This window comes from Bombyx mandarina, chromosome 16 (genome assembly GCF_030267445.1).
Source record: "Bombyx mandarina strain Sakado chromosome 16, ASM3026744v2".
In the NCBI taxonomy this organism is placed as follows: domain Eukaryota; kingdom Metazoa; phylum Arthropoda; class Insecta; order Lepidoptera; family Bombycidae; genus Bombyx; species Bombyx mandarina.
Window position 1 is genome coordinate 12,843,463 of NC_143222.1, and position 15,051 is coordinate 12,858,513.

At 36.2% G+C, this 15,051-nt stretch overlaps 1 protein-coding gene across 1 annotated transcript; it reads left to right on the top strand.

The window, feature by feature from the left end:
* Nucleotides 1-2,052: 2,052 nt before the first annotated feature.
* On the top strand, nt 2,053-11,291 carry Vps29 (vacuolar protein sorting 29). The gene is made up of 4 exons (XM_028171016.2): nt 2,053-2,203; nt 2,881-3,072; nt 4,063-4,298; nt 9,436-11,291. The coding sequence occupies exons 1-4, from the start codon at nt 2,201-2,203 to the stop codon at nt 9,551-9,553; spliced, it is 549 nt and encodes a 182-aa protein (XP_028026817.1). The 5' UTR covers nt 2,053-2,200; the 3' UTR covers nt 9,554-11,291.
* The last annotated feature ends 3,760 nt before the right edge of the window (nt 11,292-15,051 follow it).

Genomic DNA, 15,051 nt, shown 5'->3' on the forward strand with positions numbered 1-15,051 from the left:
TTCTCGGCGTCGTCTTGGACTCTAGACTATCCGGTATCGCACATTTTAATTACACAATTAGTAAATGTGAGAGAAATATTAATATGTTGGCTCTTGCGGGTGTTTGGTGGGGTGCCCATCCTATCACATTAAAACTCATTTATAATGCTACAATAAGAAGTTTATTGGATTATGGCTCTTTCTTATTAGACCCTTGCAACAAAACAGCATTAGCAAAATTGGATGCCATTCAATCAAAGTCTCTCCGCATTATATTGGGTTGTATGAAGTCCAGCCCAAGCAATGCCCTGCAGGTGGAGAGTGCCGACCCACCTCTTATCCTTCGCAGGCAGTATCTTGCAGATAGGTTTATAATTAAAGCATACTTCCATAAAAACCATATGATACTGCCAAAACTCATCCACCTAGATAGATTATATGGGAACGTAGATTACTGGAAGTATAAGGATCCCCCACTTATTTTGAATTCTTTTAGGAAGATCCGTATGATTGAGGAAAGAACTCATGTCCAGCAGTGTAATAGATTCCCCATGTATGACTCTCCAATTGAAGTTTTAAGCTTCATACCAAATCATATTGCGTCCATTGACTTGGACAAGGAAACTGTTGAGGCCAATACACAATTCTTGTCCATAGTTGAGTCCAGGTGGCGAGATTATCACAGGTTTTTTACTGATGCTTCGAAACTTTCATCTCATAGTGGGACGGGTGTCTCAGTTTATTACCAAAATTCCAACATTTTCCTTCAATTCCGGTGCCCTCCGGAAACATCTGTGTTTTCTGGGGAATGCATTGGTATTTTAGAAGCCTGTCAGTTTGTTTTTTCCCATAGCACTATTACAAGGGCAGTTATTTTTTCAGACTCTAGAAGTGCCCTGGACGCTATCGTCAAAAACCCTTTCAGGGATAAACTCCACAGTTCAATAATCTCTGAAATTAAAAATTGTTTGTTTTCATGCTCGAAAAAGCAGATCGACATTATCTTGGTATGGATTCCTGGCCACTCTGGCATCAGAGGTAATGAGATTGCTGATTCATTGGCCAAAGCTGCAATCTCCAGCAGCCTAGCCGACCTAAAACATCACTCTGTCCAAACTTATGATTTACTCCATCTTGCTAAGTCTAATTTAAGTAAGTCATGGCAAGCCTACTGGACAGAGTCCAGTAAGACGAAGGGAGGCTTATATGCTTCAATCCAACCCACCGTTCCTACAAAACCATGGTTTTTTAAATTCAAAAAGATTTCCAAACCTGTTATATCTGTGCTCTGTAGAGTTCGTTTAGGTCATTGCTGTTCTCCGGTATTTCTACATAAAATTAGAATACGTGACAATTCGTTGTGTGAATGTGGTTTGGACGACGGCAGTATAGATCACATTTTCCTCAATTGTCGCTTGAACAACTCACTCATATGGGACCAAGTTATTAGCGAACTGAAAATTCAACGGCCGGTAAATGTCCGTCACCTCCTCTCACTATTCCCAGACTCCCGTATTATAAATGCTTTTATTAAGTTTATAACTACTAACTCTATAAAATTATAATTATATGTAGTGCATTATTCTCTGTACATAATCTTTATTATAATATGTAAGTTTATAGTAACATTAAATTTGTGTTAGTCCCAGGCAACATTATTATTTCCAAAATGGGATACTTTTCATAATAAAAAGTGTATTTAAATAGCTCGACAATGTTCCATGTGTAGCCATAACACGACACTGGCAGAAATTGCTGAAAGTAGCAGCAGATTGCCATTATATAAAAAAAAAAAAAAAAAAAAAAAACTATATATAAAAATAAAAGTAGTGCCAACCCTAGGAAATTTCTCATTTCGTCCCAATTAACCGCAATTTTCGGGTAAATAGGGATCACACCTATTTTTGCATTTTTTGCTTAAACTGGAATGCTAGTTGCATAATTTTAAATTAGACAATAAAGATGCCCCCAAGACTCAATCATTTTGATCCTGATATAGCATTATATACATCAACAACTACCTTAAAATTGCTCATAAAGTTGGAATTTGTCCCTAATCGCCCCATTTTACGTACAGCTTACTACATTCTTAAAAATATTCTAATAAAACATTAATCTGTGATATTATTAAAAATTATTACTTTACAGTAGTTTACAGTCATAATTTACGGTAGTATACAGCCGGATTTAACTGTATAAGCGTACAAATATACCATACAAAATGGTGAGTAATATAATGAATGTACATAATTGCTTCGAAAACGCCCACAAAATTTTAAGTGGTACAGCATCTAAAAGCTCGTTTCCAATCGTTTAAATAATGACAAAACATAAAATTTGCGGAATTTTGCGTATTTAGAAATAAACACAGTTCACTTGAGTTAGTGCAAAAATTCAATGTAGGTACAATAAATAATAGGTACCTTTGCTCTTTTTGTAATTCTTCATGGATTCTAAATCTGTCCACCTAACCGACATTCAAATTTCTATGCCACCTAAGAAATCATTTACAATCATTAATTCTAATATTTATGTACAAAACACAATAAATCATTCACAACTTTTAAGAAATTCTTTTTATTGCAATTACTTATACAAAATATACAAATTCTTCTAATAAATTAGTTATAACATTGCACAATTTTATAAATTGTAAATTGTATAACAATTTAATGTAGTAACATTCTAAATGTAATTTGTCTCCGTTTATACAAGTCTTAAGTAATTTAAAAAATATATTTGTAAATGACTAACTCAAGTTTATTTCTGTCTACTAGACAAAAGTGTAATAATAATGTTAAGAAATCTGTTATATTAACATTTTTTCAAACAAACCAACTGCAAAATGGTTTACGAGTAAACTGTAAAATCAAATAACATTGATTTCCTTGTAATTTCCAGTTGGTACTTGTCCTCGGGGATCTTCACATTCCTCACAGATGCAGCAGCTTGCCAGCTAAGTTCAAGAAGTTGCTACTACCTGGAAGGATACAGCATATATTGTGTACTGGAAACTTATGTACAAAAGACTCCTATGATTATTTGAAGACTTTGGCCAGTGATGTGCATGTTGTTAGGGGAGATTTTGATGAGGTATAATAACACTTTTTTTTTCTTTTATTGATTAACATACTAGCTGACCTGGCAGACTTCGTAGTGCCTCAATCAATAAATAAAAGATCTAAACTTTTGTATAAACATAAAACAAACAAAAGGAAAAACAAAATTGTTATTTTTATTTAATCCCGAGCATTTTCATATTATCTACCTTTTAAACCTTCACTGGACTTCCACAAATAATTCAAGACCAAAATTAGCCAAATCGGTCCAGCCATTCTCGAGTTTTAGCGAGATTAACGAACAGCAATTCATTTTTATATACAGAGATTATCTTGGCCTTGATGATTACAGTCAGATAATCTGCTGAAATCATTTTAGGTTAGGTGTTTCATTGGGATGAGTGACTGGTATATCTTAATAAAAGTCTATTTGTAAGTGTGAGCTTTCATTGGATTTATTTATTTATTAACTCATGAGTCAATTAAGTTCTTCAGGCTTTTTGTAAAAGTTAGTTTATAAAAAATAGGATGGGGCTACCAACTACTAACCTCAGTGGGCACACAACCATACCAGCACAGTAACTAGGAATGAGATATGTATAGTAATTACTACTAGTCTGGGCACTACCACCACAAGGCAACATCATCATCATCATCATCAGCCTTTATCTGCCCACTGCTGGACATAGGCAACACTAACTTGTAATTGCTCTTGTCTAATTTTTAGTGATGTCAGTTCATCTGGCCTAGTAAGAACCATAGATATTTAATGGTTCATACACATCACTACCCATACAAAGCTTAGAAAGTCAGAACATAGCACAGTTTCTATACTTCACCACAAAATTTGTATAGTCCGAATGAAACTCATTGATAATCTGAGCTAAAATCGTAAAATTAAATTATAAATTGACATTAACCATAATAGAGTATATTTACTTAAAAGTTGATATAAATTTCCTAACTATATAGCACTAACATCATACAAGCACTTAGTAACAATAAAATTATAAATACCTCTCAGAATGCGACATATCCAGAGCAGAAAGTCGTCACAGTTGGGCAGTTCCGCATTGGACTGATCCATGGACACCAGGTAGTCCCTTGGGGTGATGAAGAGTCTCTGGCTTTGATACAGAGGCAGCTGGATGTGGACATCCTGATATCAGGACACACACATCGCTTTGAGGCTTATGAACATGAGAATAAGTTCTATATCAATCCTGGTTCAGCTACTGGAGGATACAGCCCTTTATACAGGTAATTATGGTCCTTGCATTATACAGCATATTCAGAAGTCATCATAGCCTAAAGGATAAGATACCTGGTGCATTCATATCGAGTGTTGCAACTGTGCTCAAAAACATATCTATAAATGTTCATGTTTTTATTACATTGTACTACAAAACTGAGACTTAGAAAGAAAAATACCTTAATCTAGCAGCTTGACTGTGCTGCTGGTATTAGTGTTGTATATGAATGACGATGGCCCCATGCCATCAGCTGAGTCGTACGCTTGTTTGTCTATAATGGCGATTAAAAAATTACAATTCATAAATACATTATTTTTTATGCACTGATCAATGTGTGCTTCAATCACTATAGTTAGACTTAGAATTTTATGTCTGATCTTTATTGATAGGCAGCATCTTGCCTGTGCCCATGGCATTGCCGACGCCCATGAGTGATCCTCTCAGCATTAAGTGGTCTGAATGCTAGATGCTTGTCTGCCAACTGAGTCAAAAAAAATCTTCAATAAAAGTGTTTTCTGCCAAGCCTCTGCTATTACCACAGCACTAATGGCCAACAATATTGCTCCTTGATTCAGAGGCGAGAGAATCCTACCTCTAATGGCAACCTTAACTGGTCATGCAAATAAACACAATTAAATTTTCAATCAACATGGAGGTTCTGTACAAACTTAAAGAGGTAGTATTTTGCAGTAATAAGCCTTGGAGTGTTAAATTCAAACTATGTATCAATTATCTATTAGACTGGACGATTAATGTAATGTTAATTAATTTACCAGATGCATCAACGTTTAAAAAGTGGTTTACTTTAATTTTCGATTCTATCAATGGCTAACGGATCTGACAAAATAATTAATTTTAAACTAATTCAGTGGAATGCACAAAGTTTGAGGCCCAAGCTTCTAGATTTCAAACATCTTTTAAATCAAGAAAAAATTCATGTCGCTGTTGTTAGTGAATGTTGGTTGGAGCCACAAAGCGAATTAAGAGTTAGTGGTTACAATATTTTTAGAAAAGATCGGTGCGATGGTTACGGCGGTGTCTCAATTTTTTGTCACAAATCCATTAGATCACAATTAATACAAACTAACATAAAGTCTGGGATAGAAATTATTTCTGTTAGGCTATTTAATTGTAATTATCTAGAAAGTATTATTGGAATTTACTGCCCACAATCGGTACGTACAACCCGTAGAGATTGGGAAGCTATCTTTTCCCAATTTACCAGTAACACTTTAATTTTGGGGGACTTTAATGCCCACCACCTGACCTGGTCATATAAGACAGATAGCAGAGGGTCTCAACTGTTTGACATTGTAAACGAATGCAATTTAATTTCTCTAAATGATGGTAGTCACACACGCATTAAATTGGTAGCTGGAAATTTACAATGTAGTAGCCCTGATATATCTTTCGCCTCTCCAGATATAGCTTTCAAATTTAATTGGCAAGTATCAAATGAGACTTTAGGAAGCGACCACCTGTGTATTAAAATTTCATCAGCATTTCGTTGTTCTTCAAATTCTTTTAAAAAACGAAATTTTAAAGCAGCCAATTGGACAGAATATAGTAGCCTGTTAACGGACTCTTTCGCTGAATTTACTCTTCCGGATGATCCTTTTACTGGTTATAATTTATTTATTGACACGATCAATAAAGCGGCAGATAAGTGTATCCCATCTATTAAGGTTTGCACAGATCCTTGTGCTAAGTTTGCCCCAAAACCTTATTGGAATCCAAATATATCTAAATCTATTGCTTTACGTAGACGCGCGCTTGCTACTTTTAGGAAAAATCCTATTCCGTCAAATTTGATCATTTTAAATGACTGTATTAGGGAATCACAAAAACTTTTAAGGAAAGCTTCTGGAGAACATTGGCACGAATTCTGTGATTCCTTAAATGAAGTTTCACATACGAGTGAGTTGTGGAGCAAAATGAAATGGCTGAAGGGATACAAATCAGAGAGAGCTTACGTTGACCCAACTAAGGCCGAAGCGCTACTTAATAATTTGTGTCCTCTGTTTGTTCAATCATGTCAACCTATATTCGTTTCATCGAATCCTTTCTTAGAGGTTCCAATTACTTTAAATGAGTTAGAGGTAAATATAAAATCAAAAGATACCGCCCCTGGATGGGATGATATATCATTTTCTATGATTAAGCGATTACCTCTTAAAGGCAAACAAATACTGCTCTCTTTGTACAATAGCTTTATCTTTGGAGGCATTATTCCTGATCAATGGTGTGAGATTTATATTTTTCCGATTCCAAAACCAGGTCGTGATCCGTCCTCCGCTTCTTCTTTGCGACCTATTTCTCTTATGTCATGCGTGTGCAAAGTGTTTCATCTAATTTTATGTAGAAGATTGGAATGGTTTCTGGAAAAAAATAACATTTTCTCTAATGAAACAGTAGGTTTTCGTAAATCAAGGTCTTGTCTAGATGTTTTAAGCCGAATGGTTTCAAGAGTTCAGATTGGTTTTTCTAGAGACAATTTCACCATGGCTTGTTTTCTCGACCTGGATAACGCTTATAATAATGTTGAAATCAATGCTTTACTTAATAAACTAGATGGTCTTGGGGTAGGGGCAAAATTCTGTTTATATTTGTGGAAATTTCTAAGCCTACGGGTTTTAAAAATCAAAACTGATGACTCGTACATTAGCAGACATACAGGACGAGGTTTAGCTCAAGGCGATCCTTTATCACCTCTATTGTTTAACGTAGCAACTTACAAAATTTGTCATATTATTCAAGACATATGTGTAGCCCAATATGCTGATGACTTTGTCCTCTATGTAACAGACAGCGATATGAATACGGCTAGAAACCGTCTGCAAAGATCTCTCAACCTTGTAATAAAAAATCTAGATGAATTGGGCCTTAACATTTCTGCTACAAAAAGTAAAATATGTGTTTTTAGAAAAGGCCGGAAGGTATTACAAGCAAATATTTTAGTAAATGGTACACCACTGAGCGAAGTAGATAGTTTTAAATACCTTGGTTTGTGGATGGATAGATCTCTGAGATGGAATAAGCACATAAATGAACTTTATCAAAATGTTTGTAAATTTCTTAACGTTTTTAAAGTGTTGGCGGGGTCGGGATGGGGAGTCCACCCTGCTCATCTTCGCAGGCTATATATATCAATCATACGAAGCCGTCTAGATTATGCAAGTTGTTTCTATGATAACAGCTGTGATTCAAATTTAGTTAAACTCAGTAAAATTCAAAATCAGGCAATGCGCATTATAGGAGGCTTTGTTAAGAGTACTCCAATACATGTTATGGAGAGCGAACTTTGTTTACCACCTCTTCAGACTCGTAGAAGATATCTAGCTGGAAAATTATGGCTTAAATCTAAATCAATAACAGGCAACACTTCTATTGTACTATTAGACCAACTCAATTCCCTTATGTCTTCTAGATATTGGAAAGACAAAAAGACACCACTGCTAGTTTGTATTCATAACAGTTTCCGCAACATAGTCATCCACTGTAGAGATCAGTTAGGAATGTTCGCTTTAAGATTATGGATCAGTGCATACAACCTATGCGACCTAATTAAACTTAACATTGAAGGAATAAATGAGCCTAAGCGTAGTTATAACCATTTTATGTTACGTAACAGCTGCGTACGTCATCTAGAGAACCACTATTCATCCTACTACCATTTGTATACAGATGGATCAATAGAAAATAATCTAAATATGGGAGCTGCTATATTTGACCCACAAACCGGAAATTGTACGAAATTCAATATTATCTCAGATGTACGAGTGTCAATTATGCACATAGAACTACTAGCCATTTTAGAATCTATATCATATGCTAGCTCAGTGGACTCTGACAAGTTTGTAATACTTACCGATTCTCGTAGTTCGCTGCAACACTTAAATCGATGCGTTTATGGTGTTAGGGGCAATCCAGTTGCTTATACAATTATCGAGCAGATAAATAACTTAAAAGCGAACGGTAAAGAAGTGATATTGCAATGGATACCTTCTCACATCGGTTTGTGTGGTAACGAAAGGGTGGATAAGTTAGCTAAGGAAGCTTCTAGTGATGGTGTACCATTGAACATAGTTCCTAATTATACCGATTGTGTCAACTTAGTAAGAGAGGAATGTTATCGTCTATGGAAGGTATATTTCGATGAAAGGTCTTTGGAAAAAGGCGTGTGGTACAAAACAATTCAAAGTCTACCATGGAAAACGCCATGGTTTGATTCTTGTAACCTTAGTAGAACCACCCTAGTGACTGTTTTCAGACTTCGTTCCGGGCACATCCCACTCAATAAATTTGCTCATTTAATGGGGAAGGCTCCTGATCCCAAATGTTCAGTTTGTGACGTAGTGGAAGACGCTTTTCACATTATGATGGAGTGTGCGCGAAATGATGATTTGAGACAACAATTCTTTGCAAAACATACAGATTTTCGACAAGTTGGAGGTGTAAATTGCGTATTAGCCTTTCCGGAATCCGAAATGGCTAAGTCCCTTTATAAAATAGTGTTGGTGGGCCTTCAGAGACGATAACAGTTTTCTTTATTTTTTATATAATTTTTTGTTACTATCTTTTGTTGCACAATGGAGTGACATATTCACTAAGTGAATAAACTCCTTAAATAAAGATTAAAAAAAAAAAAAAAAAAATAATTTTCAATTATGTTATGAATAATGACTGTTCTTCTTTTTGTACCAGATTATACTACTAATAAAGAACTAACTGCATTAAAATAATTATGAACCATTATTTTATCTTCTTTGAGCTTTTTGTTTATACTTATTTCACATGTTTGCAAACTTTGTTGTTTTAAATTAATATATATTGGTATGTAAGTGATATAGTGATTTAATATTATTTGGAAGTAGTGTAGGTGTATTGTATGTATGTATGTATATATATTTTTCTTATTATTTATTAATATATTTAAAGTTTTGATCTGTTCTGATAGATCTCTTAGTGCACCAATACACACCTGTTGTATGTTTTTGGGAATTTGAATAAGGTTGAAGTTGAATAGCGTGAATTGATTTTCAATTTTAATCTTATTTTGGTGTGCATTAAAGCATAATCTCTCTATAATAAGAGAGATAGATAGTTTTTCATAATTCTAAATCACATATTTTCTATTCTTCCAGGGATCCTACTCCATCGTTTGTGCTGATGGACATTCAGAGTTCGACAGTGGTCACTTACGTTTACAAGCTCCTCGGTGATGAAGTCAAAGTTGAAAGAATTGAATACAAGAAGACATGATCTGTTATACGTTCCGCCATTTAGTAACATGAGTGAATATTTTAACAGAAGTGTAACATTAGCTTATGAATTTCTTTGGTTAAACACATACACATGTTTTTGATATGGGAGATGCTATATGGGCTGTAAAAGTATAGTTTCTGACGCTAAAACTGCAGCAGATTACTGTTGGAAGATAAACCAGCAGGGAAGTACCAATTTTTCTAATGAAATACGTACTTGACAAATGTTCACGATTGACTTCCACGGTGAAGGAATAACATCATGTAATAAAAATCAAATTCGTAAAATTATAATTTAATTAGCTGGTGGTAGGACGTCTTGTGAGTCCGCACGGGTAGGTACTACCAACCTATTTCTGCCGTGAATCAGTAATGCGTTTCGGTTTGAAGGTTGGGGCAGCTGTTGTCTGAGATCTTAGAACTTATATCTCAAGGTAGGTGGCGCATATACGTTGTAGATGTCCATGGACTCCAACCATATAAGCAATAAAAAAAAATTAACGAAAAGATATTTATTTATTCAAATAAGAAATCATTATCACTTTAATAAGTTCGTCCCGTGAACATCGCGTGCTCGAGGCCGTTGACCTCGCGGCTCAGCCTACGTGTAATTGTTACATTGCACGTAATGCAAATTGGTGATATGCAGTGCAGTGATGATAATATTTTTCGATCCTCGTTCTTAACTTTGTCTTGTTAACAATAATACTGATGTAATCTGTTATCCCTTTAAGATTCAAGTGTAACGGACATAATAAGTAATAATTGCTCTGTGATTAGCTTAATCTTTTTCTTTAATGAGGTCAACTGTAATTTGTTTTTTTTTTAAACACTATAGGAATAAAATTTTAACATTTTCAAGTAATACTTAATGCTGTATGCCCGAAGTCTTGAACCCTTACCGTTATCAATAATCAATAGAAGACATGAGTGGATGAAGGGGATATATGATACAATTTGTTAATTTTGAGAAAACGGGCAACAAGCTTTTCTTACTTGTACTTTTTCTTCGTACACATTTGCAATTTGTAAAAATAGCCTTTAAACCCGGAGTTTTATGGTCTAATATGGTTTATAAGTACATAACACCTTACATTTAATGTAAAAACTCAAAAATCTTAAATATTGTACTTAACCCCTTCATCCACTCATGTCTTCAATTAACCTGACTGCGAGCTGTCTTGAACATACATTGCGCTAAATATGGACTTTTATAAAAATAAAATATATTTTTCTAGGCAAATGAATTTTATTTACGTTTAAGTGCATGTAGATTTTTTTTGCGTCTATTTCTTGGGATCTTCGCCTTTGAGGTTCTAACATTAAGTTTATCAAATATATTAAATTGCATGTATTATTACATAAAATCGTTACGTAAACATGGTTGATATTTCTGAATTATACAGGCGGTAGATCGTACTAGGAATTTTCGTGTGGAAGGCACCGGGAACCACATAATATCAGGTGGGCGTGTGTATGTGTTTAGTATGAAAAATCGTGAATACCGGACCGCAGTATAAGGATATTGTTACGACACAATTAAAACGTAAACATATTCTTGCCAAAGTAATTTATTATTTTTAATTGAATAGAAAAATATAATAGATTATTTAATTATTAAAATCCTTTTGAGTAATGCTGTTAGAATATTCGCTCATGTATATAAGCACTTGGTTATATTACATAATAAGATACTAAGCTATTGTTTTTGTAAATAAAATTATATTGAATATGGACTTTGTGGTTTTATTTTGCTATATGAATGTCGTTATTCTTGTTGTGACACGAGCTTATGTTTCAATTGTATAATGATTTTTTTTTTATTGCCTACTTGTGTGGACGAGCTCACAGCCCACCTGGTGTTAAGTGGTCACTGGACCCCATAGACATCTACAACGTAAATGCGCCACACACCTTGAGATATAGTTCTAAGATCTCAGTATAGTCACAACGGCTGCCCCACCCTTCAAACCGAAACGCATTACTGCTTCACGGCAGAAATAGGCGGGGCGGTGGTACCTACCCGTACGGACTCACAAGAGGTCCTACCACCAGTAATTACGCAAATTATAATTTTGCGGGTTTGATTTTTATTGCACGATGTTATTCCTTCACCGTGGAAGTAAATCGTGAACATATTATGTTAAGTACGTATTTCATTAGAAAAATTTGTACCCGCCTGCGGGATTCGAACACCGGTGCATCGCTCAACACGAATGCACCGGACGTCTTATCCGTTAGGCCACGATGACTTCAAAATATCAAAACCGGATATAACAATTATCAAAACCGGAATCCGTGCATTTTGTTTGATTGCCCTTGTAGACAGACGAGCATACCTCCTGGTGGTGACTAGTTACCGTCGTGTAGTGTGTAACCATTCAGGTATGTAAACAGCCCTATTTAAAGTGCTTCTTCAGCACTACTGTCTTGTAACTAATTATACCTTTTTACACAATAAACCCGACCTTCAAACTAAATGGACGTATTATTTCAACTCTTCTAATCTATCGTGACCAGACCACACCACAGTCGCCCATGGACTTCAGCAATGCCAGGGGGAGAGCCAAGCCGCTGCCTACCTTTAAGTACTCTCCACAAACGCTTCGTTTGAAGAACATGTCATAGCGCTCGGGAGACACCGTGGAGGGGAGTTCATTTCATAGCCGGATGGTACGTGGCAGAAAAGATCTCTGGAAACGCACTGTCGATGAACGCAATGGCTCCAGGTAGTATGGGCTATAGTGAGCTGAAGTGAACAATGATTAATATTATTGTATTGTTGGCGGGATACGTTCTAAGCCCCTGCGGGTAGGTACCGACATTGCCCAACTTGCCTGTTTACCGCGACACTATCAGGAGTTTTGAGGCTAGACAGCCGTTGTACTTAAAAAATAGAGCCTAAGATTACACGTCCGCTGAACTAGCACAGCCTCTCAAGGTTACTAAGGATTGAAAAATAATAATTACATATTACATCTCAACATGACCAATAATACCTTACGTTGTAGTCCCTTCGGTAGGCGCTTAACTTGAATAGGACTGCCAGCTCACACGTCTATTACTATGTGCTTATTGCGAGCTTTTTAACGTACTCGATAGCATAAAAGTTAAGCCAACTTTGTATGCAGTTCGAACAGCACCCCTAGCGGCAAACGTAGGCAAACGATCCCATTCCATACGAATATGAGCTCACTTTTAGGCTATCGAGAACGGTAAAAAACTTGCACTAAGTAAGCACTCTAGTAATAGGATATGTTTTTACGTATTAAACTTTATCGGTTTTTAGAGAGCTGTCGCTTCGATAGAAAATGCTATATGCAATCGTCTATGTCAGTAAGAATACTAAAATTTTCCTATTAATATTAGAATGTAGTTCGTTATATTTTTAACCGACTTCAAAACTTTTTTTAATGTTTGTTACCTTGAATTTTTGACTGGGTGAATCGATTTTGATGATTCTTTTTTTATTAGAAGGCTGACACTTCGCTGCATAAGTAACAGTGCGCGACAAATAGATGAATAACTCAATATCACGCCAACCCATTTCGATGATTATAGCTTTTAGTGTCTGTTAATTTGTTTTGGAATATCTTTTTTTTTTCTATTTGAGGTCGGTTTTTGTTAGAGCATGTCTATTTACAATTATAATTTTATGATAAGAATGATGCATTACGCCCTTATGCCCTCAATAGGCAAACAAACGTGAAGTGAAAGTTGTATGTAGGTATGTAAATAGACTCGAATTTTTAAAAGGTTCAGCGTGGGAAGGGATCTTATGTTTAAGGCATTAAACTTTCTTTTTCTTCTACCTACGACCAACCCTCCCCCTACCCCTGGCCAGGGCTTCGCTCCTGGACCCCGGCTCGGTACTCCACGAACTTTCGGCCTCGTAGGAGAAAAAATAGTAGGTATGTGCACCGCGGGAGAAAAGTTAGACATTTCCTCCCGCGTGTAAAATTAAATAAAACACGCTGGACTTTTCTCCCTTGGTGCACAATGTACTATTATAGCTTTGGTTTTGAAGTTACGATTCCTGTCAATCTTGTTTACTAAGTAGACAAGACTGTGGGGCCGATGAAATATTTATTTGATGTTTTTTTTAAATAACGCAAAAGCGATTTGTAAATATAATTTATTTTCGAAAACCGACTTTATATTTAAGTATTTTTTTTTTGTTATTGCATAGGTGGGTGGACGACTTCACAGCCCATTTGGTGTTAAGTGGTTATCGGAGCCCATAGACATCTACAACGTAAATGCCGCCACATACCTTGAGATATAAGTTCTAAGGTCTCAGTATAGTTACAACGGTTGCCCCACCCTTCAAACCGAAACGCATTACTTCTTCACGGCAGAAATAGGCAGGATACCTATATACAAAAATAAGCAGAACAGTGTGGAAATTATAAGCAACTTTTCACTTAAAAAAATCGGCAAGAGCCTAAAAACTTCTCTTTTCCATATATTTCATTTGGTATACAACTGTTTAGGTAGGGCACAATTCCAAATCAACACAGTTTGTCATTCCTATAACTATAGCTTCTAATAAGTGAAAATGTGTACCAAATTAAAAACTATCCGGGATTTTTGAATATACGCTTCTAACAGTACCGAGCCAAAGGAAAGAGAACTGTTATAGAGTAAGATCCCAGGGCCACCAGACGTCACGTATTTTCTGACGAACGAAATGTGGCCGATTGCGTAGTGTTAGTATGTAGGTACTAAGAACGCATGCCTACCTGCTAGCTGTAACCCTGATTAGGTACCTGATACCTGAAAAATAAAATCATTACGAAATTCACGTAAATTCTGAAAGCTGATTTTTACGCATATTTTTTTTTTTTTTTTTTTTTTTATTGCCTTTGTAGGCAGACGGGCATACGGCCCACCTGATGGTGAGTGGTTACCGTCGCCCATGGACTTCAGCAATGCAAGGGGCAGAGCCAAGCCGCTGCCTACCGCTTAATACTCTCCACAAGCCTCGTTTGAAGAAGGACATGTCATAGCGCTCGGGAAACACCGTGGAGGGGAGCTCATTCCATAGCCGGATGGTACGTGGCAAAAAAGATCTCTGGAAACGCACTGTGGATGACCGCAGCGGCTCCAGGTAGTATGGATGAACTCTACTCCGGTGGCGGGCGGTGCGATGGTAAAAACGAGATGCTGGTATCATCTCGAACAATTCCTCAGAGCACTCCCCATGGAACATACGGTATAAAATACAGAGGGAACCGAAGTCCCTCCGCAGACCCAGAGGCTCATTTTAGGCAATATCCTTAAAAATAAGTCGCCAATACTTCCAGACACTTTCCGTCGGCCGAATTGCTTTGCAGACGCTTTAAAGCTCCCAAAATGATGACCTAACTTCACGTAAATTCTAATGCTTCATTTTTGTATATATCCACCCGACAAATATTTTAAAACATCTTACAAAAAGACAGACCGATCCAAGGGGCCAATCGTTCCCTAAATTCAATTTAATACCTCTCTAGG

What these genes read in the sequence shown, in the direction of transcription:
- Vps29 (XM_028171016.2), top strand. An exon ending in TTAGGGGAGATTTTGATGAG is followed by an intron (nt 3,073 to 4,062) that starts GTATAATAACAC and finishes AATACCTCTCAG; the next exon opens with AATGCGACATATCCAGAGCA. An exon ending in GGATACAGCCCTTTATACAG is followed by an intron (nt 4,299 to 9,435) that starts GTAATTATGGTC and finishes CTATTCTTCCAG; the next exon opens with GGATCCTACTCCATCGTTTG.